The sequence below is a fragment of the Ceratotherium simum genome, chromosome 2, assembly GCF_057802395.1.
Source record: "Ceratotherium simum simum isolate JZ-2026a chromosome 2, ASM5780239v1, whole genome shotgun sequence".
Taxonomy (NCBI): domain Eukaryota; kingdom Metazoa; phylum Chordata; class Mammalia; order Perissodactyla; family Rhinocerotidae; genus Ceratotherium; species Ceratotherium simum.
In genome coordinates this window covers 63041453-63067630 of record NC_141901.1, presented here as the reverse complement: position 1 = coordinate 63067630, position 26178 = coordinate 63041453, and the positions used below count along the sequence as shown (strand labels likewise).

Sequence of the window (26178 nt, the reverse complement as noted above, 5' to 3'; positions counted from 1 at the left end):
ATGTGAATGATCATGAGCATTAATTTGGTGCTGGGTAAGTAAAGATGGTAAGTAGTGGGAGTAACATAAATATATTGTTTACATAATTGACAATATGGTTTTCGTTAACGAGAGTTATTGGGAGTCAGAATTGATACACATGTGATGATTACCGTGCTTCTCTCCTACCATTTTTCATGCTGCCACTTCATTTCAAATATTAATTTGAATTATATCAATCCACTGGTTATGAACTTTTAACATTGTAAAAGCTCCAACTGCTTAGCTTAGAACTGGAACTCTTGAGAATCCAATGCCAGTTTGCTTTATCTTTTACTACTACTGTATATAAACAGGGAAAGTACTCTACTAGTCAATAAGCTTCTAATATATGTCAGTAACTTTAAATATATCATTTAACAAAAACATTTATACTTTTTCTGATTATACCATTAATAAATTCACATCTGGAACAAACTGAAATTCTCTGGAAAAAATATACAAGAAAATAAAAATCATCCAAAGATTTTACCAACCAGAATAATCACTCTTAATCTTTGATATTTCTTAGGGTTTTTAGGAATATATAATTTTGAATTCTATGGTAAACACTATTTTTATCTTGTTTTATTCGGTTAACATTGTCATTAAACATTCTTTCAAATAACATGTTAATAGCTTAATTACTAAGATACCTTTGTTCAATAGATTCAGTATAGTATGGATACTATGTTCAATTTGTTTCTAATTTATTCATCTCCTATTTCTATGTCACATTCCTAAATCAGGAGACCATAATCTCTCGCCTAGAATAATCCAACAGCTTCTTAACCAGCCTCCTTTGATTCCATCTTGCTTCCTTCCACATCACTTCAAGTCATTTTCCTTTTTCCTTTGCTCACTATTGTTCAGCCATAGAGACTTACTTTCAGTTCCTTGAAGACACCAAGATCCTGTCTTCTTCAAAGCTTGGCAAATGTCCCATACCCTCTGCCTGGAATACCGTTTTGATTCTCTGCATGACTGGCTATTTCTTTAAACTTCAGCTTTATCTTTATCTCTTCAGCTTAAATGTTACCTTCTCAACATCCTATTTATCCAAAATGGAATTATCCCTTAATTATCTAAATACTCAGTTGTTTTCATAGTATCTGTCATAATATGCTATTATTAATACGTATGGTTTTTCTGTCTCCATCATTAGGTAATAATAGCCTGAAGGCATTATTCCTTCTGTTTATCTGTGAATCTCTGTATGAAGAACAGTGCCTGGCACTGCTAAATAAATAAATAGTTGTGATTAATTAACACACTAAAGAATTAATAAAGCTAGTTATTATACGGAAAACACAGGGAATCATAGTCCACAGTGAGTTTTCCATTCCCAAAATTTACAAAACGTTTTCTTGACTGCTCAGGTTCTAATTAATCCTATGTTGTTTTGTAACTCAGTACATGTCATCTTTTACATTTGATTTTCAATTATGTTTGATTATCTTAGCTAGATCAGAAGTGTGAGCCATTCTCTTTATAAATCTCTGAATTAATATCGAACTAAACATATCTTTTTTAAATGAACACATTATAAATTTGAAGACCTTGGATACCAGTTTGTATAGGACCCTTAATAACTACCTCTGTTTCAGTTTTAACAGGCGGGGCTTGATTAAGATAGGAGGATTTTATGACATTTACGGTGGTGGCTGTTTCTGAATTGCATTAAACTTTTCTATCTGTACTGAGTTATTTAGATCTCAGTTATAACATTCATTAGATGATTTACAGTGCAAAACAATATTGCTTGGGGCTGGCCCCATGGCATAGTGGTTAAGTTCAGCTTGCTCTGCCTGTGTTCGCGGGTTTGGATCCCAGGTGCAGACCTACGCTACTTGTCAGCCCTGCTACGGTGGCGACCCACATACAAAATAGAGGAAGACTGGCACAGATGTTAGCTCAGGGCTAATCTTCCTCAGCATAAAAATAATAATAATAATATTGCCTGAGAGTAAAAAGAGTGGCAAAGTATTTCCACATAAAGAAGGAGACTTAAAACAAGATAAATATCTGCCCCTTGTTAATTTAGTAATTGTGTGAGTTTAGTCAACTAACTTAGGATACTTGAAAGTCAGGTTCCCTTCTCAGAAGGGTAAGTAAAAGTTTTGTCAAATAGTAGATATAAAAAATTATCCTGATTATTATTACAAATAAATTGTTCACAGTTGTTCTGGTTATTTGTGGATCAATGAAGTAAATTTTTGCCCCAAGCCATCCTAATTCTTAAATATTCTGTTCATGAAATCATTGCTAAACTGATAGGTCAGATATGATTTAGCTATGCTATTTAATCGTGTTAATTTTACTTATACTAATGTAAAGTAAGTTAAGATATAGGATACAAATAATTATATAGTAATATGCACATGTGTGTACACACATAAAACCCGTTCTATGACAGTTAGTACAAGGCAAAGTGCATTTGTGTTATCTATAATCATCCAAAAATGATCTTATCATAATTTAATGAAATCTTATTTAAAAGACAAAGATTTTCCAAAGCAGCTCTTGAATTAAGCACTATAAATGACTTTTTCTGTCTATAAGATTGGAATTAATAATCATTTGCTTTAGTGTTATTTAGAGACTATACTAAACATTTAACTAGAATTAATGAGCTGACAAGGCACCTCAGTAACTTAGAGGCTCAGTACATTCGCTGTGTCCTGTGTTATTAACTAACATACCATCTGGGAAATCAGGATGGCTGAGCTGCAGGTCTTTGCAAGTTCGGGCTGGGTTGGTCTGAGTACCCATTGGAAATTTCATATGCTCGATGTCTTGTTTCAAGGAATTGAGGGAACCAAATATTTCCTCCATTCCATCCGAGTAATCAAGAATATTATCGCCTGCATCTGCTTGCAGGCTTTCAGCGTGTCTTCTGGTTTTTTTGGGTGACAGGATTGGTAAAGGCTGAATGACTTCACCAGGCGGACCCTGTAAAAGAGATGATGTGCATGTAAGTGTTTCCTAAGGTAAAATATACTGCAGATATTAGTTATTACTGGTTATGTCATTGTTATAAGAAATTATAGTTGGCTTAGCTTTTCAATGTTTTCCCTATTTTCAATGTTTTCTCTAATTGCTACTATATATATGTATATATACATATATATATCCTTGTATATATACTTTGTAAGTTCTTTAAAAAAGAACCTAGTGGAGATGCTGAGGTAGGCACACAATTGGATGATTTCTGGATCTTTTTCTAGACAAGTAATGTAGCAAAGATTTGTGTAGACATACGTTTTATATGTTTTTTTCTTATTTATTAATTAGTTCTCATTTATACCGTCTATCTCTACAGCTAGATTTTAGTTTCTGAAGATTAAAACACCATTTTAAGGTTCTTGTGCTATCTAATGAGTTCTCTATTGTGCTTGATAATGATTTATATAATGATACAATAAACTTTTAAAAATACATATTAGCTTGTTTCAAATATTTATAACTTAAATCTTTATAAATTAACAAACTTAAAAGAAATGCAACCAGACTTGAATCTACATATGTGTAAGAGGAGAATCTACATATGTGTGAGAGGAGAACTATACCATATAGTTAACCCATATTCTTATGGGTTGAAAGTGTTCCACAAAAACTCATATGTAGAAATCCTAAGTCCCAGTTCCTCAGAATAAGATTGGAAATGGAGTCACTGTGGATATAGTTAGTTAATAAATATGAGTGCATTAGGGTAAGTCCTATTCCAAAAGGACTGGTAACTTTATAATAAGGGAAAATTTGAGCACAGAGACAAGCATGGACAGAAGATGATGTGAAGAGACAGAAGGAGAAGACAGCATTCCACAAGCCAAGGAGAGAGGTCTGAACACATCTTTCCCCGACAGCACTCAGAAGGACCAACGCTGCTGACACTTTGATCTAGGACTTCCGGTCTCTAGAATTGTTAGACAATACATTTCTGTTATTTAAGCCACTTAGTTTGTGGTACTTTGTTATGGTAGCAAACTAATACACATATAGTTTGGAAACAAGCTTGACAAAGGAGACTAAATTTTTTTCATGTGGATCCATCACTTAACAGTTGTGTGAAGCCTGGAAAATGTCAGCATTAATAAATGGTAGCTATTATTATCGCTTTTATTATTATCATCATATGCAGTAGGAAAAAAATGCCAAGCACCTGAACTTTTGTCTTTATTCCTAGTGTCAAGTATAAATGTATCTTTGTGGTATACAATCAGTCTCTTTCGTGAAAATGTGACATAAAAAAAAAACCGATTTTCTTGAAAAGCTAATAAAAACAGGATTATAATATATAGTTAAGGTATCTTTACATTCAAAGAGCAAAACCAATTAAAAGACAAGTCTTGGCGTGTAGAGCTGATTACTTAATTAATGTAATCGCTATTTCCTAGGAAATCAGCACTTTGAGAGAATGTGCTTTTTCGTCTTTCTTATAAATTCAGGGAAGTTATTGGCAGTCTCAGGATGCTAACTGCCAGAACATCACTCTTGTTACTTACTGGAGGCCCAGGAGGCCCTGGAAGGCCACTGTCACCCTTCTGACCCGCAGGGCCCTGTTAGAAAGAAAAGAAGAAGATAAACAGAGCATAAGGCACTTGAGTAGGCTTCACTGAAAAATTAAAACGCCAAAGGGAAAGATACTTACGGTAGAGCCTTTGGTGCCCTTTGGACCTTGAGGACCCTAGAAAATGCAAAGGCAAAAGTGCAGATAAAAATCTGGAGAATTTGTGTCTCTTTGGTATATTTAAAAGTTTACTTTATAAAATTCTATTGTCTTGTACTTACTGGTAAGCCTGGAGGACCAGGTGGACCTATGGGACCAGCAGGACCTGGAATTCCCTATAGAGAGAATCATCCAAATTAAAAAGCTTTTCTCAGCTATTCCATTCTCATGTTTTGCATAACAATACACATGGAAAATTTAGAGAATGCAAAGATACACAAGAATAGCCTAAAATTTTCCATTGTGAATTTAAGAAATAACTTGCAAGATAATCTTTATTGTTTTTTTTTCTTATGTTGCTGTAATGTCTATATATTTTTTTATATTCCTACAGCCTTCAGAATAAAGATTTGTATGTGTGGGGGACTCAATAAATGTTTGTGTAATTAACTATTAAGCTGTAATTTTTATGATTTCTAACATAAGTCATATTTTTAATTTAATTACTCTAAGGTTAAATAAATTTCTTTTTGAAAACACCATTGACTTAAGGAGATTAGAATAAAGACGCTCTAAATCACTTCCTTGGTCATATTTAAAGGAATGTGTGCAGTTGTGTGTGTGTGTTTATGATTGGAAAGAAGTAGGAAAATAATTGATATCTTTACTCACTCCATCTCCCTTTGCTCCTGGAGATCCCTGAGTGCCAGGGAGGCCTCTGTCACCCTTTTCACCTTGTTCTCCCGGAGGACCAATCAGGCCAATTAAACCAGGATGTCCCTTTGGAAGGCAGAGAAAAGAAATTTTAACAATGTATAAATTACAACCATATATTAAATTATAGTCATAAAATAATTGCACATTAAATTTATGAAACATAAAAGTAAAAAAATGTAGATAAAAAACTTCAACCCTTTCTAAATGGAATACAGGATCATTTACTGCTTACGTTAAGTGAGACCCTTATTAAGGATTGGGAGTATTATAGAATAAAATGCATTCTAAAAATATTATCTTTAGTGTTTCATTTACTTAAAGGGAATTCCCTCAACTAAAAGACCAATAATGACCATATGTAATATTGGTGAAATAAACAACTGAAAATTCATTATTTTAATAAGCATCTTATTTTATATGAAATGATTTCTATTCTTCAGAGAGACTCTGCAGTCTTTAAGAGACATTTGGAGACTTAAAAATAATCCAAAATATATGAATGCCATTCTAAAAAGGCTTATTTTTAAAAATTATTTGGTGTAACTCAGCTTACATTCTGGGAGATCAAATTACCATTTGAAAGATATTGTAGTTTAAATTTTTTTTTTCACGTTTAAAAACGGGCATTTTTTTATCCCGTCTGTTTATTTTCTGATTGGTTATTTGAGTATAACCAAATGCTTACTCCATATGGTTCTTACAAGTGGACATTGAGAAAATATAAAACTGAATTCTGGTAACATTTTCCACTATTACTTTGTCTATTTTCTTTTCTCTAAACTGATCTGTCAAGCTAAGGATTGACAGCTTTTTCCTTGGTTAGAATGATACAGATATTTGAAATTTCCTTTTGAGTGATTTTAATCTACAAAATGATTGTCTCTATTAGGATATCAAAATTGTAATAACACATTCTTTTATTCTCACCTTCTCACCCTTGGAACCGGGGTCACCTTTGAGCCCAGGTAAGCCAGGAGGTCCCTAAATAATGAGAAATAATAAACATACATAGAGTAGGTATGAATTAGAGAATCATGTTACTAGCCACAGGGCAAGTTTGGTTTCGATAATGTGATAGAGTTCAAACATAATTAATAATGATCGGTGTTTATTTTTCAGGATTCAAAATAATATTTTGTGTTTAAAACTCCATAGCTTAATATTTAACCATAATACTAAAACATAATATTGATAATTTTGATTAAATGAATATGAAGTTAGAAATAGGAAATGGTTTAATTCCATTGAGAAGAAAGGATACATTTTTAATTACACTAATTTTAGAAGAAGGTGTTTCCAAATTATATATCCATTCAACCAAATATTTCAGTGCCAAACTCAAATTCAAAGGTTACAATATTTCCAGGAAAATTTTTTTAAAAACTTCATAAACTTTTGACAGTCAATTGACCTTTGATAAGCACTTTTCTTAAGTAAACTCCCAAGAGAGTATTTTTAGCTGAAATTCCTGAATTGAATCTCTTATCTAAATGATTTACAAATTTAATAACAAGTAATTTACTTTTTTCATATAATCGTATCTTTATTTTAATAATTTAACTTTTTTTATAGTCCAAGGATAAGGCATTTATCCATTTATGCTAAATTATATTTTTATGAAAATCACAGCATGACTTTAGCAACTAACTGTTAGTCCTGACCCCTACCCGTGGAAATATTCATATTGATGACTTTTCAACAAATTTTTTATATAAGAATAAGTGTACTTAAAATTGAAGGCAACACAAAATAAGATCCTTGTTCTGAAATTACAACAGGTGAAACTATGCAGGCAACAGATTCTGTCAGAAGAAGTGTAACTGACACTAACAGATGGTTTGTAAGTATATGATTGATGAAATCGGGGACTAGATAATGCTGGGGAATGTAGGTCACTACTGCCTGCAACAAGGAAGTCATCAAGAAACAAAGGCAAAATATTCATATGGTTTCTCTAAGAGTTTGAATTATTTAGGTTGAATTGGATTATTTTAATTATAATTTCAATAATGATTTTTAACATGGTACTTAGAAAGCAAATTATTTTAACTTTTACCAAGCTATAGCATGAGTCTTCACTATTGTATCTTCTACAAGGCTGCCATGAGTAATTTTTTTCCCCTCTACCTAGACACTCTGAGTCTTCGGTATGAAAGAGCGCATTAAGTCCCAGTCCACCATTTTTGTGAATTTAAAGTATTAAGAGCCATGGGTCTGATCCAAGCACCATTAAGTAATATGAAAAGTATGGGTTCAGAATAGGAGAGACTTGGGATAGAAGCCAGCCTCTCTTGTTAGCAATTTAAATTAGCTAACCAAAGAGAACTTTAGTTTTCTCATCTGTAAATTGAGGCTTATAATTCCTATCTCACGGGGCTACTGTGAGATTGAGTAGAAGGGCTCTTTCCATTCCTTATTCTCAAGTATATGCCTCAAACTGAAATCCAAAACATCAGAGGAAAGAAAGAACAGTGTTAGTCTAAATTGGTCCTGTGTAACAATATCTATTATTAGATATATTTGTTTTAATTCATGAATGAATTTGAAATTCTGTAAGTATTGATATAAAAAAGTGGACAATTTCCCTACATCATTCTATTAATGATAGATTAGATAGATTTTCATAGAAAGTATGTGCAATTTTAAATGTGAATGCACCTAATAATATTCTTCTAATGAGGAGAAAAATATTAATGCTCAGACGTAAATTTGTATTAATTCAGTTTAGATTCTGGTTTGTGTAAAAATAAACAATCATGCCACCTTGTTAAATCTTTGACAGACAAAAAGGAGCCTACAAAGAAATTACCAAATTCACTTTCAAGTATATTCTAAGGCTGGGTTTTAACACTGGACTTTCATTTAGTTTACCACACCCTCATAGTGGATCTCAAAGTGTGGTCCTCAGACCAGCAGCACTAACATCACCTGTGAACCAATTAGAAAAGCAAATTCTTAGGCCTCATTCAGACCAACTGAATCTGAAATTCTGGAGTTAGATACCAGCAATCTGTTTCATAGGTTTGATATACATTAAGGTTTAAGAATCACGGCTCTATGGCATTAGGTCCCAAATCCAGTTAAATCAATGTGCAAATCAGAACAGCACAAAGGATCTCATTTATGTTAAAATAAAAACATTACCTATTTAGTCCTACTAGCTTAATAATTTAAAAATTAAGGGAACATATTTTGCATCTACTTTTTTCTGATCTCATCAGAAATGCCTGGTGAATTATCAGTTAGGAAATAATGTTGCCAAATAGCATATTTTTAAAGGAATAATATAAATGAGTAATGGAAACAATATTTTCTTGAGGTCATGTCAGGATAGATGCCAAAGACTATATATTAGAACAAGGTAATGTAATAAAGCATGAAAAAAGAATCTAACAAAAATGTAATTGTATCAAAGAATCATATACTTGTACCAGTAGCAGAAACCATTTAAGAATATTGGTTAAAATTGATATGTCAGTTAAAAGTAAACACATTCTTTAGATTGAAAATACGAAACTAAAGATTAGGCCAGACTTTTTTCTTTCTTCACTTCTCATTTTACATTCAAACTCTTTCAGGCATGTGATACACTTTACAGAAATTTTGCTGTAAGTGAGATAACTGATAGGGTGTTGCTTGCTGGGCATCAATATTCCAATCATACATCATTCAGAGGCTCAAGTCTACCACTCATTAGTTGGATGATCTTGGATCTATTACTTATTATCTCTGAGCTTTATTTATAAAAGCATTCTAATAATAACTGTGTCATGGTATTGTGAAAATGAAAGAAAAACCAGGCCTACAAAAGCACTGCATAAACAGAGAAGTATAATATAAATGTTAATTATTATCATTCTTTTTTGATATGCTACAGATGGTTGTCAATCAGCTTTCTCATAACATTCTAATAGTACTAACTAAAATGGAAAAAAAGGAAGAAATACTAGGAATTCCAATTGCTCAGGCTTAATGAGAAGCATACTAGACATTATTTGTGTTTATAATGCATTTTAAATTGTTTCTATAAATATTATTCATGAAGGAGTTAGAGGAAATGAGTATTAATTCCTCTAAGCTAATAATCTCCTATGAAATTATAACTGTATCTAAGCAGGAATTTGCCAAGCAAAATCAGTCTCTTATCATTTTAATAAGTTGGCAACAGCAATTGGTAAAGTTATGATACTGATAGCAGTTATAAATAACCCTCTGAACCTGGAACATATCAAAAATATCAACTCTGCATACAAAAATGTTATTCCAAGTATACATATTTTCTATTTCCTCTTTAAAATATTGTAAATTGAAAAACTCTAGGGAAATACATAATTTATAAGTAATAAAGTGAACAGGAAACCAGGAATGATACATTCTTAAGTGTTTAGAATACACATTTTCCCCTGCAGTAGTATGCTTTACAGAATATTTGCTTTGTATTATCTCAAAACTCTAATGCATTGAAGTTTAAAGAAACTGCAGATTCTACACTTTATTTAGAATGTAATATTCTGAAATAATGCTTAATTTGGTGGAAAGAAAATGCTTTGTTGTTTAAACCTGCTTAATCATTATGGATTGCTACACATCTCAATCTTGTTTACAGATAGTATAAATATCACATTAAAAAAATCAAACTGCAATTCAGTAACCCATCCAACCATTTATTTAGGCATTTATGCTTCAAAAAATAATACTATTAGGTATTTTATTTTATCAGTATGTGAAAAGAAGGAAGATATGATAATACTAAGGTAAACTTGTCCAAAGATAAATACTGAACGATTTTCCAGCTACTCTGGAACAAATAGGTTTTTAAATGAAAGAATATGAAACAAAACAAAATAAAAGCCTAAAACTAAAACATATGGTCATCCTGCCTTTGAAAAATAAAATAAAAATTAGTTTAAAATTATTAAATCATGTTAATTTTGACCATGTAGCACAGGAGAGAATGTAGCCACCATTACTGTTCTCTTTAAAATACTCAATTTTATTCTCATTTAATTTTTGTTGACTATTTACTCAAAAAATCAGCATTTCAACTTAAAAAAATTCTAATAAAATTCTTTATATAATCTCATCATTGTCTTTAGCTTTCTTTTAGCTTTCAAATGTATTATCTATCCTTAGTTCCATAGGGTGATTCTGAATATACAGAAGTATATAAAATTCATGTATATATAGAAGTTTAAACTAATTTTTACCATGAGAAGTATCTAATTTTTAAAGTAAAAAACTATATGTCTATACTCTATTAGAGCTGATTACCTAGAGTGGGCAGACACCAAACAAGTATCATTTTAAGAGTTTTGAAAGATCTCTTTGGTTCACTCTGCCCCCAAGAATTTCCACTTCAAAGGTTGATATAAAATAGTTAAACTGTTGCCTATATAGGAAATGGATGGTCTGTTAGAGTTCAACTGTCTAATTAGGTAGCTGCCAATCTGGAATGATGCAAGCAGAGTAAGTTGTACTTGTTGAACCGCTAAGTTGTATTTAAAAGTTGGGGAAAAGGCAATATCGTAGCAGTTTTGTCTGACTAGTGGAATGATACAGTAGGAGGTTGCAGGCAGCTTCTGGAAAGGGAAAAGAGACCCAATAGGTAGTTGCAGAACTCTAGTGATAAACAAACTTCTGAAGCATGTGTAGACTTGGATGTGAGTGTGAATATATTTATAATTATAACGAGCAAAAGCACATTATGGAGAAAATATTCCGATGATTTTCACATAGATTAATTTCAGAGATTAATGCAAACTTGTATGAGTTTTGAAACTTCTATTATTCTCATCTCTCACATTTTATCCACACTTAAGCCTCTCTTTTCCTTCTTTAATAATCATACTTCTTATCAGGGAAGGATCCCCAGAGGAGACAAGAAAATGACATTTTAACAGCCCTACTCTGAGTATATCTAGCATCCTCTGCTTGATTCTGTTACAGTACTCATCACCTTATACTCTAACTGCTATAAGTAAGATTAATTGTATTTGTTGGTCTCTTCCATTTGCTTTGACAGTCAATGACTTGTAAACAAGTTTATTGATGATACATATGCATGAATGAGGTCTAATTTAGTTACTTTTCACTAAGAATATGAAACTGTTCATTTTTCAAAACATTTATCAATATTTCATTCAATTAATAATTTTTTAATTTGGTGCTACTAGTGCCAATTAACGGTCTAAGTGTTTTACAAATAACTCATTTAATTAACATAAGAACCCCATCAGGTAGAAGATACTAATATCCCTATTTAGTTCATTTAAACATCATTATATCCTATGAGATAGATGCTATTACTGTTCTCATTTTACAGATGAGCAACCCAAAGCTTAGAAAAAAATTGAATAACTTTCTTAAAGTCACCCAGCAAGTAAGTGGTACTGCGTGTTTTTGAAACCAGGGAGCTTGGCTCGAGAGTTGATGCTCTTAACCAGTAACCATGCTACACTACTTCTCACTCTGATCAAAAATTGCCTACTAAAATAAATCTTTCTTAGCTGAGTTGAAAAGCTCACTAAATTGCCATAAAAGGCATCCTGAAGATGATTTCTCTGCCTCTCCTCACCTCATGAGGACCAAGTAGCATTTTCATTAAAAGTAGATATCACAGTCAGATGACTTGACCCTATGAAAAAGTTACAATATAGTCACACTATAAGTATTCTCTGATAGAACAAGCAGCCAGAGAAAGAAATGGCACCCACGCTGCTCAATTCTGCTGCTTTTCATTTCACTCTGCCTCTAAAAGGGTTTGAGTTATTCAGCCGCTCGCTCTGTAAACTCATATTTATCTAAGAGTCAGAAATACAAACTTTTGCAAGCTGGAATCAGGTGGTATGTCTGATGGTTTTATTTTTAATATTAGCCAAAGGAAATCTCCAGCATGATATTTTTTATTTCATCTGGAGAAAGGTCAGAACACTTATTGGAAAATCTGAAATAACAAGAAAAAAATCTCTGGCAAATTTTAGGGTGACATTAAGTCAAAGTATTTATTTTTCCAGGCTCTGACTCTGTGCAGTTAGGACTTTACTATATCTAAGGAGAATATTCCCTAAATAGTGGTGCAGACGTGGAGCTGATCCTGCTCCAGCCAGGCCCCTGTTCCTGTGCAGACGGGGTCACGTGCAGATTTGATAATCTCCTGCTTGAAGCCGCTCAAAATTTGGTAACTTTTATCCAGCTCCTAAAACAAGTGATCTTTTCAGTGAAAGTTAAAATAATCTGTGTAACACGAAATATTTGGTATGTTAGAGAAAATTTTTGTGGCATTTTTACTAAAATGAATGGCCAAAATTCCTCCTGAATAATTAAGATGGTGAATCCCCGTTTTGAAGGCTTTCTGATAATGTATATATCTCTGAGGTAATTAATATATTCATGATAAGAGGCATCTTTGTAAAATTTAAATTGCTATATGGAGGAACTTGACTCTTTAAACAATATGCATCCTACTTGCACAGTGCCGTGTGTACTGTTTGCTGTTTTGATTAATCTCTTTACACATAAATATTTTTGGACCGTGAAGTTCAAATATCTCTACCATAAAAAAGAATCTGTCACCTAGTAAGCAATGATTTTAAAGGCAAGACTTGGATTCTCACTTTCTGCCCCAATTTTGTAGTGAGGCAAGCCTTGGCTTCTATAATAAACTCCATCTATGTGTTCATATGCTGTGTTCATATGTTCAAATGCTTTATTGTATTTCTCAAGAATGTTGTTTGCACATAGAGTTCATGATAGTAACCAAGTTTGAGTGTTTTAATAATTATACCTTTCTTCACTAATGGGGGTTAATATTGTATCTTTCAGCCTGTATGATTCAGGAAGAGAACAATTTATTTGGTGAAGGAATCACTGTGTGCCTGTGCCAATGTGATTCTTTTAAATGAAGTGCCAGGAAACTAAGTGTAATTGCATGCATTTGGGGGAACTGTCCACACATTTGGAAAAGAACTGGCTGGGCCATTAGTGGCATTTTTTTCAGAGTGGAAATATTTTTTTTCATCCAAAGGACATGAGAAAGGAAAGATCTTCTGATCAAGAGGCATATTTTCCAAATAATCTATCAACTAGGGTTATTTTCCTCTTTTTAGGTCTGAGTAATAAACTTCCTTAAATATTGTACAAAATAGAAACCAATTTATAAGATAAAATCTCAGGAATTCTAGCTTATAAACAATTTTGTTTCTGGAGTTGTCTCTTTCTAAACAACAGAAAAGATACCACTCACCATAGGACCAGGTGGCCCATCTTGGCCTGCAGCTCCAGGGAGACCTTGTTCACCCTGTGGAAAATAAACATCATCGAGTTTTTTTGTGTGTGTGTGTGATGAAGATCAGCCCTTTAATAACATCTGCCAATCCTCCTTTTTTTTTTTTTTTTTTTTGCTGAGGAAGACGGGCCCTGGGCTAACCTCTGTGCCCATCTTCTTCCACTTTACACGGGACGCCGCCACAACATGGCTTGCCAAGTGGTGCATCGGTGCACGCCTGGGATCCGAACTGGAGAACCCCGGCCGCCACAATGGAGCGCACACACTTAACGGGTTGGCCGCGGGGCGGGCCCCCATGATGGATTTTTTTTAATTAACAAAAACATACCTATTTCTTTTTTATTTTAATTTTGGAAATACAAAAAAGAAAGAAAGCATCATCTATGAATTCCATCTACAAATATTGTAAGCAGTTTTGAGGCTTTTCACTTTGTGTGTATATGTCTCATGCACATACATACAGATATACATACATACACACACATATATGTACAGATGGATGCATGTATAAAAATTTTACATCTTTGAGATCTTAGGGTTTAGTTTTCTATTCTGCCTTTATAAGTTAGAATTTCACCAAGAACTTATTAAATAAATGACCTACTTAAATATTTTAAGATTATCCGACTTTATTACATAATATTTACTGAATTCCCATAAAACGTCCCCACTATAATTTACGAAATAATGCTGACATAAACATCTTCACTCATAATTTTTTAAGAAATAAAACATTATTTTCCAAAGGCATCTTTTAGCACAGATGCTCACCACAGGGCCAGGGATGCCTCGAAGCCCCTCTGGACCAGGCTTTCCAGCAGGTCCCTGAGGACCAACTGGACCAGTTTTTCCGGGAGGACCTTCTGCTCCTGCCTCTCCCTGTTAGAAAATAAAATATGTGAACACATTAACAATGAGGAAAGGCATTTCATTACTTTATCAAAAGTACTGAAATAGATGTTGTTCCCTGTATGCACGAGCTTTCCAAACACAATACCTATGAGACGTATTTTACCTTAGCGCCTTTTTCACCTTGTCTTCCCTCTGCACCTGCAGCCCCAGGAGGACCCTAGAAACACAAACCTGCATTTAAAACGTGTATCACATGTGCAAGTAATGTAACGGAGGACTTATTTGCAAATACTCCAGTTTCATTTGTAACAAATTCTAATAAATTGTGGCTTTATATAGCTATTTCGTTTAAAATACAAGGAGAAAAATCAAAACACTTTTTATGTAAAAACTTTCAGTTAGGATATCAAAAATAAATAAAATACAGATTGAGTGAAATACAGATAATCAAATCATATCAGTGCAAAACTCTTTTTATGTAAAAACTTTCAGTTAGGATATCAAAAATAAATAAAATACAGATTGAGTGAAATACAGATAATCAAATCATATCAGTGTAAGCAAACAGGAAAGTTTTTAAAGAAATGCTGATGATTTAGTCACTGAGTATTTAATAGTCAGCTATTATTTTTTGTATTGTATAATTAGGAATTGATCGAATGTATCAGATTTCACTTCCATCCTTATATGCGTTTTAAGACTGACTCTTTTCTTAATCTTAGAACATCCATGTGTCATGCATTCTTATAGGACTATTTTCAAACTAGAACAGCACAACATTTAAAATATTGATGGTCAACAGATATATTTTCATTTTCTGGAACTATGTAATTCACATAACTAATTGGCATAAAAAATAGTATAACTGTTTTAAAATCTAGTATTAGAGCAAAATAGAAAAAAGTCCTCACACTCCATATGTCATCCAAAAGCTTAAAAGAATATTTTGGTGTTTGCATGACTATTGTATAGCTGCATGGATTGCTATGGGGAAATGCTAGTTATATATATTTAAAGCTATTCATAATATTGCTCTTTGCAAGTATATATATAGTCTTCTATCTTTGTAAGGCATCTGTTTACCTAACTCGATTTTTTTTATTAGCTGTGTGACTTTCAACAGATTATTATTATTTCTGAACTTCACTTCGTTCATCCATAAATTGTTATCAATAAAAATTCTCTTGTTATAGAACTGTTGTTAAATTTAAATGATATAACGTATGCAAAAGTATTTTGTGAACTTTCCACTGTAGCAGTATCAAATACAGGTATGGAGTCTGGTGCTTATGAGCATAAAGCCTGGACTCAGACTTGCTGGCTTAAAATCCTGGCTCTGCTACTAACTAACTTTATGATCTTTGGCAAATTTCACACTCTGTCAGTGCTTCAGTTGACTTCTCTGCAAAATGTGGATAATAATAGTAGGTATCTCCCAGAGTAGTCACGAGAATTCAATGAGTTAATACATGTAAATGGTGTATAACAGTGCCTGGGACATAAAAAATACTTTGCAAATATTAGCTATTGTTATCATAATTACTAAAATTATTGGATATTATTATTCTACAATAAGGTATTTTACCTATACTTTCACCGTGTTGGCAACCTAAGAGTCAAGTCAAACACAATAGACTCTCAAAATATATTTGTAGACACCATGTGAACAAATTACTTTTTCCGCACATGCTGTTTAAAATACCTGAAAAATATAAATTCCATGTTTGAAATTACTTGTTTTAACTGGAAAATTTAAAGGTGGCTAAAAATATATTGTATAATATGATCCTATAATATATAATCAGATCTTAATATTCAGGTTTCGTTCTTATATTTACATTGTCATCTATGTAATATAAACCTTGACATTCATCTGTGAAATATAAAATGACATTTCTAAACATTGTAACAAAATGATGTAGAAAAGAATCATTTATGTTATATAACATATAATATTCAAGGTATCAAAAAGCAATAATTTTTCAAGCTACAAATAACATACTATAATCTCCATTATATCTAAATTTTGTTCCTATCATTTACACTGGGTCCTTGATCTTTTCACTTACCGCATTTCATAGAAATATTTCAAATCAACACAAGCAGGGCACTTGGTTTGATAGCCCACTACAATAACAGTGCTTTTTGCCTATAGAGCTACACAATATATATTCATAATAAATTTATTCTAAGACATAAAAATTCTACAATTTTATTATAAAACACTTATTTTATTTCCACTAATTAGTGAACTTTTATTGACTTAACAAGCAATAAGATTCAATCTGATGCTGAAATTTTCTGCACAAGTTCAGACATAAGTACAGAAAGTTTAAAAAAGAAACAATGATCTCTAAGAAATTGCATTTCATTTTACCCCAGACTCTCTTGTTTTCCATTTGTTTACTTTAATTTTTGCATTGAATTGTGCTCAAAATCATCAACTGAGATTGAGATTGGAGGTTGGGGAGAGTAGTCGACGCGGTGTTAATCGGTGAGAATAAGGTGAGATAGGAGGATGAGTTCCTCTGTTTTAGATGCTATATTAATATTCTAATAGTGAATACATGCTAGTCTTTCATATGTTCTTTTAAATCCAAATTTAGGGCCAGCCCTGTGGCTTGGCGGTTAAGTGCGCGCGCTGCGATGCTGGCGGCCCGGGTTCGGATCCCGGGTGCGCATCGAGGCACCACTTCTCCGTTCATCCTGAGGCCGAGTCCCGCATACAGCAACTAGAAGGATGTGCAGCTACGACATACAACTATCCACTGGGGCTTTGGGGGGAAAAAATAAAATAAATAAAATCTTTAAATCCAAATTTAAAATGGGTATCAAACACTTCATCAAACTTAGAGAGTTCTGCGAACTTATTTTATCTCTGAGAGAGTCAAAGAATGTATCATTAGTAATTATTTTCTCAATATCATCACTGTAACTTCATATATTATTAGGCATTCATTGGGCTTCGACCCAAAGATAAGAAATGTATGAATTCCATGAGCAGTCTCTTGAGGTGGCAGCAATATGTTAACAATAATATATGCATTAAAACTTAAGTGCATCTTTTTAATTTCATACTATTTATGCAAGAGGATTTCTGTATTGAAGCATAAGCTTCAAATATTTTCTAGTGTTAAAATGTTGACTCATAAGTTATTTTGGTGTTATGTTTAAAATATTAATCTATGCAACCTAAAACAACCATAATGACTACGATTTTGGGAATAGAAATTATGACATTCAACTGAATAATGGGTTTCTCCTTATTCTATGAAGGTTTTTCCTTAAACTAGTGACATGAAGGTATGGAGTCTTAAATCAAAAGATTGCATCTACACACATGAACTTTATAGTATAGAAGATCTACAAATATCTGGCTTAAAAAAAAAGCAAGTTATCAAATGTCTAAAAATAGAACAAAAATATTGCTTTTACTGCAAGGGAGAAAAGGAAAGCCGAGTTTGATGAGCTTAGAGAATTTAAACACAAGTAAACTACAATACAGCCACAAAATGGTGATTCAAATAAAGGATTTCTCCATCCCAAAAGGATTCTTCCCTTTTTGAATGAATGCCTGACGTCTGTCATGGTGGAAATCCATATTGAATGGCTTTGCTCTATTCTTTATCTCATTTTTCCCACTTTCATTTATTCCTTTCATTTTTTCCAGATGGAACATAATTTTTTTTTTAAAGAAAAACTAGGATATAAACATGTAACACACTTTTTCTGGAAGAATAGGAACTTTCCTTTGAAAAAAACTAATAATGCCTATGGAGAATTAGTCATTTATTTCTCATGTGGCTGCATAAACAGAGAGGCAAGGACTTAATCTAGGGAACTACTTGCTGTGTTTTCATGAAGTCATGAGTGTTCTGACTAAAAAATGCCTCATAAAACACGACACAATAAAACAGGCTCCAGTTAATTCTCCACCAGTAGTCACTGTTACATAGGATTTTTCCTTGCCATGAGAAATATACTTCATATAAAATACTCAATATAATCCTCTCTCCACTATTCACATTTTACAATGTTATTCTATAATTTATCCATTCTTTCATTCATGTTGCAAATATTTGTCTTTTTTTTTTTTTTTGTGAGGAAGATCAGCCCTAAGCTAACATCCATGCCAATCCTCCTCTTTTTTTGCTAAAGAAGACTGGCCCCGGGTTAACATCCATGCCCATCTTCCTCCACTTTACATGGGATGTCACCACAGCATGGCCTGACAAGCGGTGCATCGGTGCGTGCCCGTGATCCAAACCTGGGCTGCCAGCAGTGGAGCACGCGCACTTAACCACTATGCCACCGGGCTGGCCCCTTAAGTCTTTCTTATGTGCCAGAAATCTGCTGTGTGTGGAGAATACAAAAAAATTAAACAAATAGAAGTGGAACCCTAAGGAGTTCGTAAAGTTTAGTTACAAAGACAGGCATCAAAATTAACAAATACAGTATGTTGTAAAATCTACAAAGCTGAAGTAGGTGTACAAAATATGTACATCAATCTTGTTTGGTAGTAGAGAAAGCTAATCTGACAGAGTGGGTGGATGTGGGAGGGATGTTTCCTTCCAACACTTTACCTTCTGACCATTTACATGCATACATTAAGGCATAGGGACTGAAAGTACGTATGTATACATATATGAATACATATATGTATAAATAGTAAGTTAAAGCTTTCTCCATATTTGTATAAATTAAATATCAGTTATTGCTTTAATTTTTTTATTGTGAACTTTCCTTTGGCAACATGAGCTGGACTCTAAAATTCTATTTAATATGTGCATTTTCTGGCTATAATGTTTAAATTATGTAGTTAGCTCTAGATTTTTTTCAATAAAAGGGCATAGCACTAGCTCTTGGTTTCAAACAGCTATAATGATAACTTGAGAATTAAAATTCCATGGCTTATTAACATAAACTATACAATCTCCTAGTGCCTTTAGGAAATATACATTTATTCTCAAGTATTACAAATGCATGACAGAATGTACGTGTACTACAAATGACAACTTAATTTTCCTACTTGTTCAATAACTGTTAGAATGTTGTTTCTCAGTATCACTGTCACTCGCAACATTCTGATCAACATTCTATTAGGAAGGTATATTATCATTTATTTCTAAGATTCACTCATGGAAAAAAGTGATACTACTTTCGAACACATCTAGTCATTGCTATTTCTGCTACGAGAAGTTACAGCAAAATTGTTATTGGTCTACTTTTCTATTGCCTTCAATGTGGAGAAACTAAGGATAGGAGAAATGCTAATTTCCACAAAATACATACAAAGTTTACTTAAGATTACGTGTTCTAAATGAAATGAGAAAGAGATGGCAAGGCAATTCTATATTCAATCAAATCATATCTGTGTAGAGCAGATATTATAATTATTGCATAGGAACATGTTCTTGCTGTTTCCTCAAAGATGATATTAAATTGACTACTGCATCAAAGACACTGCTGCCTGTTGGCTGAATGCAAAGGTTGGTGGAGACAGAATTCTCCCCACTAGTTTCAATTCACTCTGCACCATATCCTCTTAGGCTCAGGTGCCTTGTGTTCTCGCAGTGTATAAACAGAGTGACCTCAAGTATTTTCAGTGCATTCGAGTTCCCAAGGACTTCCTTCTCAATTAGCTCAGTTTAATCACATTATTATTTCTCAAACTAGTCCTAAATCCCTGTTGTTTGGCAAATCCATTTTATTAAAAAATATATGCAGTCATCAAGAATTTGAATGCTCCCGTTTTTTGGCAATAGTTCTCATAGGAAATTCTTTTACAATATATGTTACATGATTTTACAAGAATTTGCACCAAGGAATAAATAATGGTAATATGTATCAGTTTCAACAGAATCATAGTATACCATACTTTGAAAATGTAATTAATTAATATTTTATAGACTTTTGTATGTTTCACTCAGTTCAGCATTGATCACTGTAAAACTATTGGCAAAGCACAATTCAACAATAAACAAAACCAAGTCTACTATGAACTTACTATAAATTTATTGCTAATAAACTTTCCTTTCAATTTATACAACTTAGAAGTTAGAAGAAAATGTCTTAATCTTTCTTTTATCTGACATTTTATTTAATGTTTATTTCATTTATAAATAATGCCATAATTTGAAAACTGTGTTTAACTCCTTAATAATAATATCTACTGTTGTTCCTGATAACATGCTCCTGATAAATCCAGACATTAGGCTTGGTGCTTTAAGTATATATATTTTATTAATTTAATTTCGTCCTCATTCCAGCATTCAAAATTAGTTACTATGCCCACTTTATATGTTAGTTAACTGAGACTGAAAGAAATTAACCTATCCCAAGTTAAATTTCTGGGTAACAAAACAAGAATTTGAAACCAGGTCTGTTTGATTCTAATGCAACAGCATTTGGGACTACTTATGTGCTAATATTAAGCTATGAAGAGTGTCAGTTCATATGCTGAGAAAGACCTACATAAATAATTTGTATTTCTATTTTTTTCAGCTAAGCCATCTATTTTCTTAGGTTAAGGTAGAGCTCTTGACTAAATTAGCTGGTTTAGTTAATTGTAATTTAAAAGGATGTAAGCATTAATTGCTAGTGTTAAATCAGAGCAAATTATAGTTTTAATAATAAGATTGTTGACACTACAGTAATCTTTTATAGCCATTAAAAATATATTTTACTCTGTTGAAGAAAATAGATTATTGTGTAAAACAGATAAAGCCAATTAAGCCTTCCAGTTTATCCAAACCTAATATAGGACACAATTTAACACATTGTGTTAAATAGCTTTCAGGTTAGATTTAATGATGCTGCATTCTAAAAGAGGAAGACCTGCATAATATTGCTCAATCGGGCTGAGCTAAGATTGATTTTTCTGCTATATCAAAATGGATGTCAATAGCTTTGTAAGGACTGCACAGTCATCACCGTTCTCCTGTCATTAATAACTCATGGATACAAAGTCTGCTAATTTTATCTACCAAATGACTGGAGTGGATTAAAAATAGCTCATCATATTTGTATAAATTGTTATTTAAAATGAGAGGATAGAACATCCCCAAAAAGAACTCCACCAAAGAACTTTCTAATAATACTAAAGAAAAATAGGACACAAGGAATGACCCAGTTAAGTATTTTAATATTGTAGTCTCTTAACATATAAATGTATTAACTTCCTACATGTCACTCACAACTATTGCATCCCTCTTTCTCCCAGAGAAATAACTACCATCCTCAATTTTGATGAATGATTGCCTTAATTTTCATCATTCTTACCGCTTATGTTTGAATGCTAAATAACATATTTAAAGGTTTTTTTGCATATTATATAAATGAAATCATATAATACATCTTATCCAGCTCAACATTATATATATTTTCTTCTTAACATCAGGTGTTTGAGATTCATTTATGTTAATTCATGCATCTGCAACACATTCATTTTCATTGCCATGATATTTTAGTTTACAAATATATTTCAATGCATTTATCTTTTCTATATTGTTATTATGAACAAGAGTGATATGAACATTCTTATATGTGTCTCTTGGTAAAGACGTGTAAGATATCATTTAGGGTATGTACTTAGGAATGAAACGACAAGATGGTAGGAAAGTTCATGTTAAATTCTACTAGATAACACAGAACGATTCTCCTACAGCAATTGTACCAATTAACTCACAATAGCTGTGTATGATAATCCTCATTGTTTTTTTTTTTTAAATATTCTTTCTAGCATTTGGTTTGTCAGACTTAAATTTTTGTTAATTGATGGATGTGAGGCGGTATTTTAATATCATTTTTAACACACGTTTCTCTGACTTCTAGATACACTTTTTCATGAGTTTGTGGAGCATTTCTGTCAAATGCCTTTTCATGCCTTTTGCTGATTTTTTCTATTGGTTGTTTGAGTTTTTTTTCTTAATCTGTAGGATATACTTAGATACTCTGGAAAATTTTTCTCTGCAAAGTTTCTACATGTTGGAAATATTTTCTCCTAATTGGATCTTTTCTTTTCAATGCCTTTCAGTATTTTTAGATAAACAAACTTTTATTATTTATTTATTTATTTATTTTTTAATTTTTTGTTTATTGCAGTAACATTGGTTTATAACATTGTAAAAATTTCAGGTGTACATCATTGTACTTCTAGTTCTGCATAGATTACATCATGTTCACCACCAAAATACTAATTACAACCCATCACCACACACATGTACCGAATTATCCCTTTCACCCTCCTCCCTCCCCCCTTCCCCTCTGGTAACCACCAATCCAATCTCTGTATCTATGTGTTTGTTTAGATAAACAAACTTTTAATTCTCATATATTTGATACATCAATCTTTCCCATTCTGGTCACAACTATTTGACCAGAATTTGTGACTAGAGTTCACAAATTTATTCTCCATTAATTTTTGCTAAAATATTCCAAAGTTTTCTCTTCACATTTAATATTGTAATTCTTTCTTCTGAAATTTTTTTGGGTGTGATTGGAGAGAGGTAAGGTCCAATTTTATTTTCTTGCATATAGATATTCAATTGCCCCAGCATTGATTTACTCAATAATCTATCCTTTATCCATTGATCTGCAGTGTCTAATTTGTCACAAATGACGTTTCTATGTAATCTTGGGTCTCTCTGTTCACTGAGACCATTGGCCTATATATCTATATGTCAGTTCAGTTATAACTTTGCTAACACATTATCGTATTTTCTTATTTTTACTCATCTCATTGATACATTTAAACATTTTTTTATTTTTTCAAAATCGTTTACTCCTTTTAATCAAGAGAGTTTAATCAGGTTGTCTAGTTAGAAATACTGGCAGGAAACAGAGTAATATGATTTTTGTATTTCTAATTTTATCTGATAAATCTAAAGAAGAAAATTTGCCGATTACTTGCAAGTTACCAATACCATGTAATGTTAAATTTTGGATTGAAAAAATTCGTTCTTCTTCATGTTCTTAAAGAAACAAATAATTAAAACTTGTTGAGTGTATACTATGTTCTTGTTAATACACTATTAATATATTATATTATATTATATTATATGGCGTATTCCATAACATGTATTATTATTATAAGTATTTCTAATCTGTGAAAAATATAACCTTATTCTCATTATAAAGAGAAAGTATTTAAGAATCAGGGATTAACTAATGTTCTTACTTTAGACCACATTTAAGCAGTAAATGCAGAGGTCCAATTCAGGTGTGAATGAATAAGAATGCAATACATGGGCTTTCCACTACACAGCACTGTCTCAGTGTTGTAGAACAGAGCATAATCTAAATATCTGTTTTGGTGCTGACTTTTCTATCACATTTTCTCAATTCTAGAATTGAATGGAAGTCTTTCTAGAAGTTTGTGTGAGTTATCTATTACTCAAACTTTTGGGTGATATATTAATCCAAAAGGGGCATGTGATATACTGGTTCGCACCAACGTGTCCTTTTTTGTTTTTTGCACGTTTCCATTCATGGTCTGTAGTAAATTGTTTCTATTTATTTACTTTTGTTTTGTGAGGAAGACCAGCTCTGCGCTAACATCCATGCCAATCCTCCTCCTTTTGCTGAGGAAGACTGGCCCTGAGCTAACATCCATGCCCATCTTCCTCTACTTTATACGGGACGCCGCCACAGCACGGCCTGACAAGCGGTGCAGCGGTGCGCGCCGGGGATCCGAACCCGGGCCGCCAGCAGCAGAGCGCACGCACGTAACTGCTATGCTATGGGGCCGGCCCCTACTTTTTTTAAATTTCAAAGTTATTCAGTTGTTTTCAAAATCAGTAATTCACATTATTGACCACTGTATAGTTAAAAAAACTAATTCATTCTGTAACTCTGGCACCACATTAAGAGAATTCATCCCAAATATCAAATGGTACTTAGCTGAATTTATCAAAGATTGTAAATAAATAATTTTTTTGACATATTTTAAAATGAAACTAAATTGGATAGCACCTGCTGAGAGTTTGCCTTGAATAATGGAATGAGCTTAGAAGCTGCCAACATATATAACAAAATATTCAAATAGATTTTGATAGAGTCTTTCCTTTTCTAGTAGCTACCATACTTTGAAGGAGAGTTTCTCTCCGTATCAAAGCATTATAATTTACACCTGCAAGATGATAGTTCTTGAATATTTATGAGCACAAAAATTATTTCATAACTAAAAGCTAACACATTAACAGTTAATATATGAACATATATTATTATTTTTGTATTATATGAGTTATCTTATGTTCGGCCAAACCCTAGGTAGTAGGCCTTCTCTGAGAAAGAGAGAGGATAAGTAACTTGCCCCAGGCAATACAGGTAATAAATGGTAGAGCCGGGTAAAAGGCCAGGTAGTATGGCTTCATTGCCTGTTAGCCACTACATTAAATAACATCATTTGAGGCTGGGAGAAAGAAAAAAAAGTTTTCATGTATTCTCAGGAAAGATTTCAACCCATTCTCAAAGACATCTTATATAATTATTCTTCTGAAAGGTCTGCAATAATAGAACAGCTACTCATTCATCTGGAAAGTTTAAATGCATTCAGACTGCAGGTAAAAATAGGCAACAAATCTCAAAAATCACGTTACACTTTGGATTACTAAAAGGGGAATGAGCCTAATAAATGTATTTTGATGTTTACCACATATTTTGTTCATGGGTAGGTCGGAAAATAGATTACAGGAGGTGCAGGAGAACACTGTGTATTGATGTAAGTGGTGCAAGAGGCAGGTCAACAGAGATTGTTTTTATTATGAAAATAGTACAATAGTAAGAAAAAGACAGTAAAGTTAGTCTCCTAGGCTCTACAGTAGCCAATATTTTGAACAAGCTCTATTTATTTATATTTTTCTATACCCCTTTGTTACAATCCTGCTATTGATTCTGAATCAGGCAAGTGTAACAATGTAAACCAATCTAACACTATATACTGATTCCTGAGCTCATTCTATTGATACCGCATTCAGGTTTTTACAATGTTTTAAACTAGCACTGGATTCTCGGCGTCACATCTCCCTGTAGTGCACCAGGAATTGATGTTCAGGGTACCATCAGAGTCTTTTATAACAGGCTACCACATTTGTACAGAGGGAAGACCTAAGCACAGAGAAGTGGGAAATTCCATAAGTTGTTTTCTTCTCATTTTCATTGTGACAGAGAGACAGTGAAAGTATGTCCTATTCCAATATGTATTTTGACAAATTTAAGAAATTATTGTCTAGGACTTATATTTTTCAGCATCCTTATAATGTGCAGCTTAAAGCTTACATATATTATATCAATTTATATGCTTAGTGGGTAATCAGCGGACGTTTCAAACAAAGAATTTCAAAAACTTACTCTTTTTCCAGGAGGACCTGGTGGGCCAGCCTCACCAGATGGACCAGGAGGACCCTATAAAATATGAAAAATACCTTTTAAGAAATTATTATTGTGACCCACAGCACTTTTCGAAATGTAGACCAACCTTCTTTCTTCATTTCCCCACATCTATCTTTCCTAGAAAATCTCAGCCCTATTTCAGATACCTAAACTTCCTTTAGATATCTATAGTTAGAGCTGGTAAATTCATATGGAAAATTTCTTCATAGCTGAAAGAAAGTGAATCAAATTCCTTCTATGTAAAACT

The 26178-nt window shown here is 32.7% G+C and overlaps 1 protein-coding gene and 1 long non-coding RNA gene across 3 annotated transcripts in view; one reads left to right on the top strand and one right to left on the bottom strand.

Annotated features, from left to right (window-relative positions):
• Positions 1–26178, top strand: part of LOC147918033 (uncharacterized) — a 1004068-nt gene that overhangs the window by 133613 nt on the left and 844277 nt on the right. The gene's annotated exons all lie outside the window — the stretch shown is intronic.
• COL11A1 (collagen type XI alpha 1 chain) overlaps positions 1–26178 on the bottom strand; it is a 207612-nt gene that overhangs the window by 7417 nt on the left and 174017 nt on the right. For both annotated transcript variants that reach the window (XM_087446492.1, XM_004420763.3), the window contains 10 exons: positions 25890–25943; positions 14704–14757; positions 14460–14567; positions 13647–13700; positions 6332–6385; positions 5360–5467; positions 4810–4863; positions 4670–4705; positions 4524–4577; positions 2721–2970 (listed from right to left, as the gene is read on the bottom strand). In XM_087446492.1, the coding sequence (XP_087302618.1) occupies positions 2721–2970; positions 4524–4577; positions 4670–4705; positions 4810–4863; positions 5360–5467; positions 6332–6385; positions 13647–13700; positions 14460–14567; positions 14704–14757; positions 25890–25943 (826 nt within the window). The remainder of the gene's footprint in view (positions 1–2720; positions 2971–4523; positions 4578–4669; positions 4706–4809; positions 4864–5359; positions 5468–6331; positions 6386–13646; positions 13701–14459; positions 14568–14703; positions 14758–25889; positions 25944–26178) is intronic.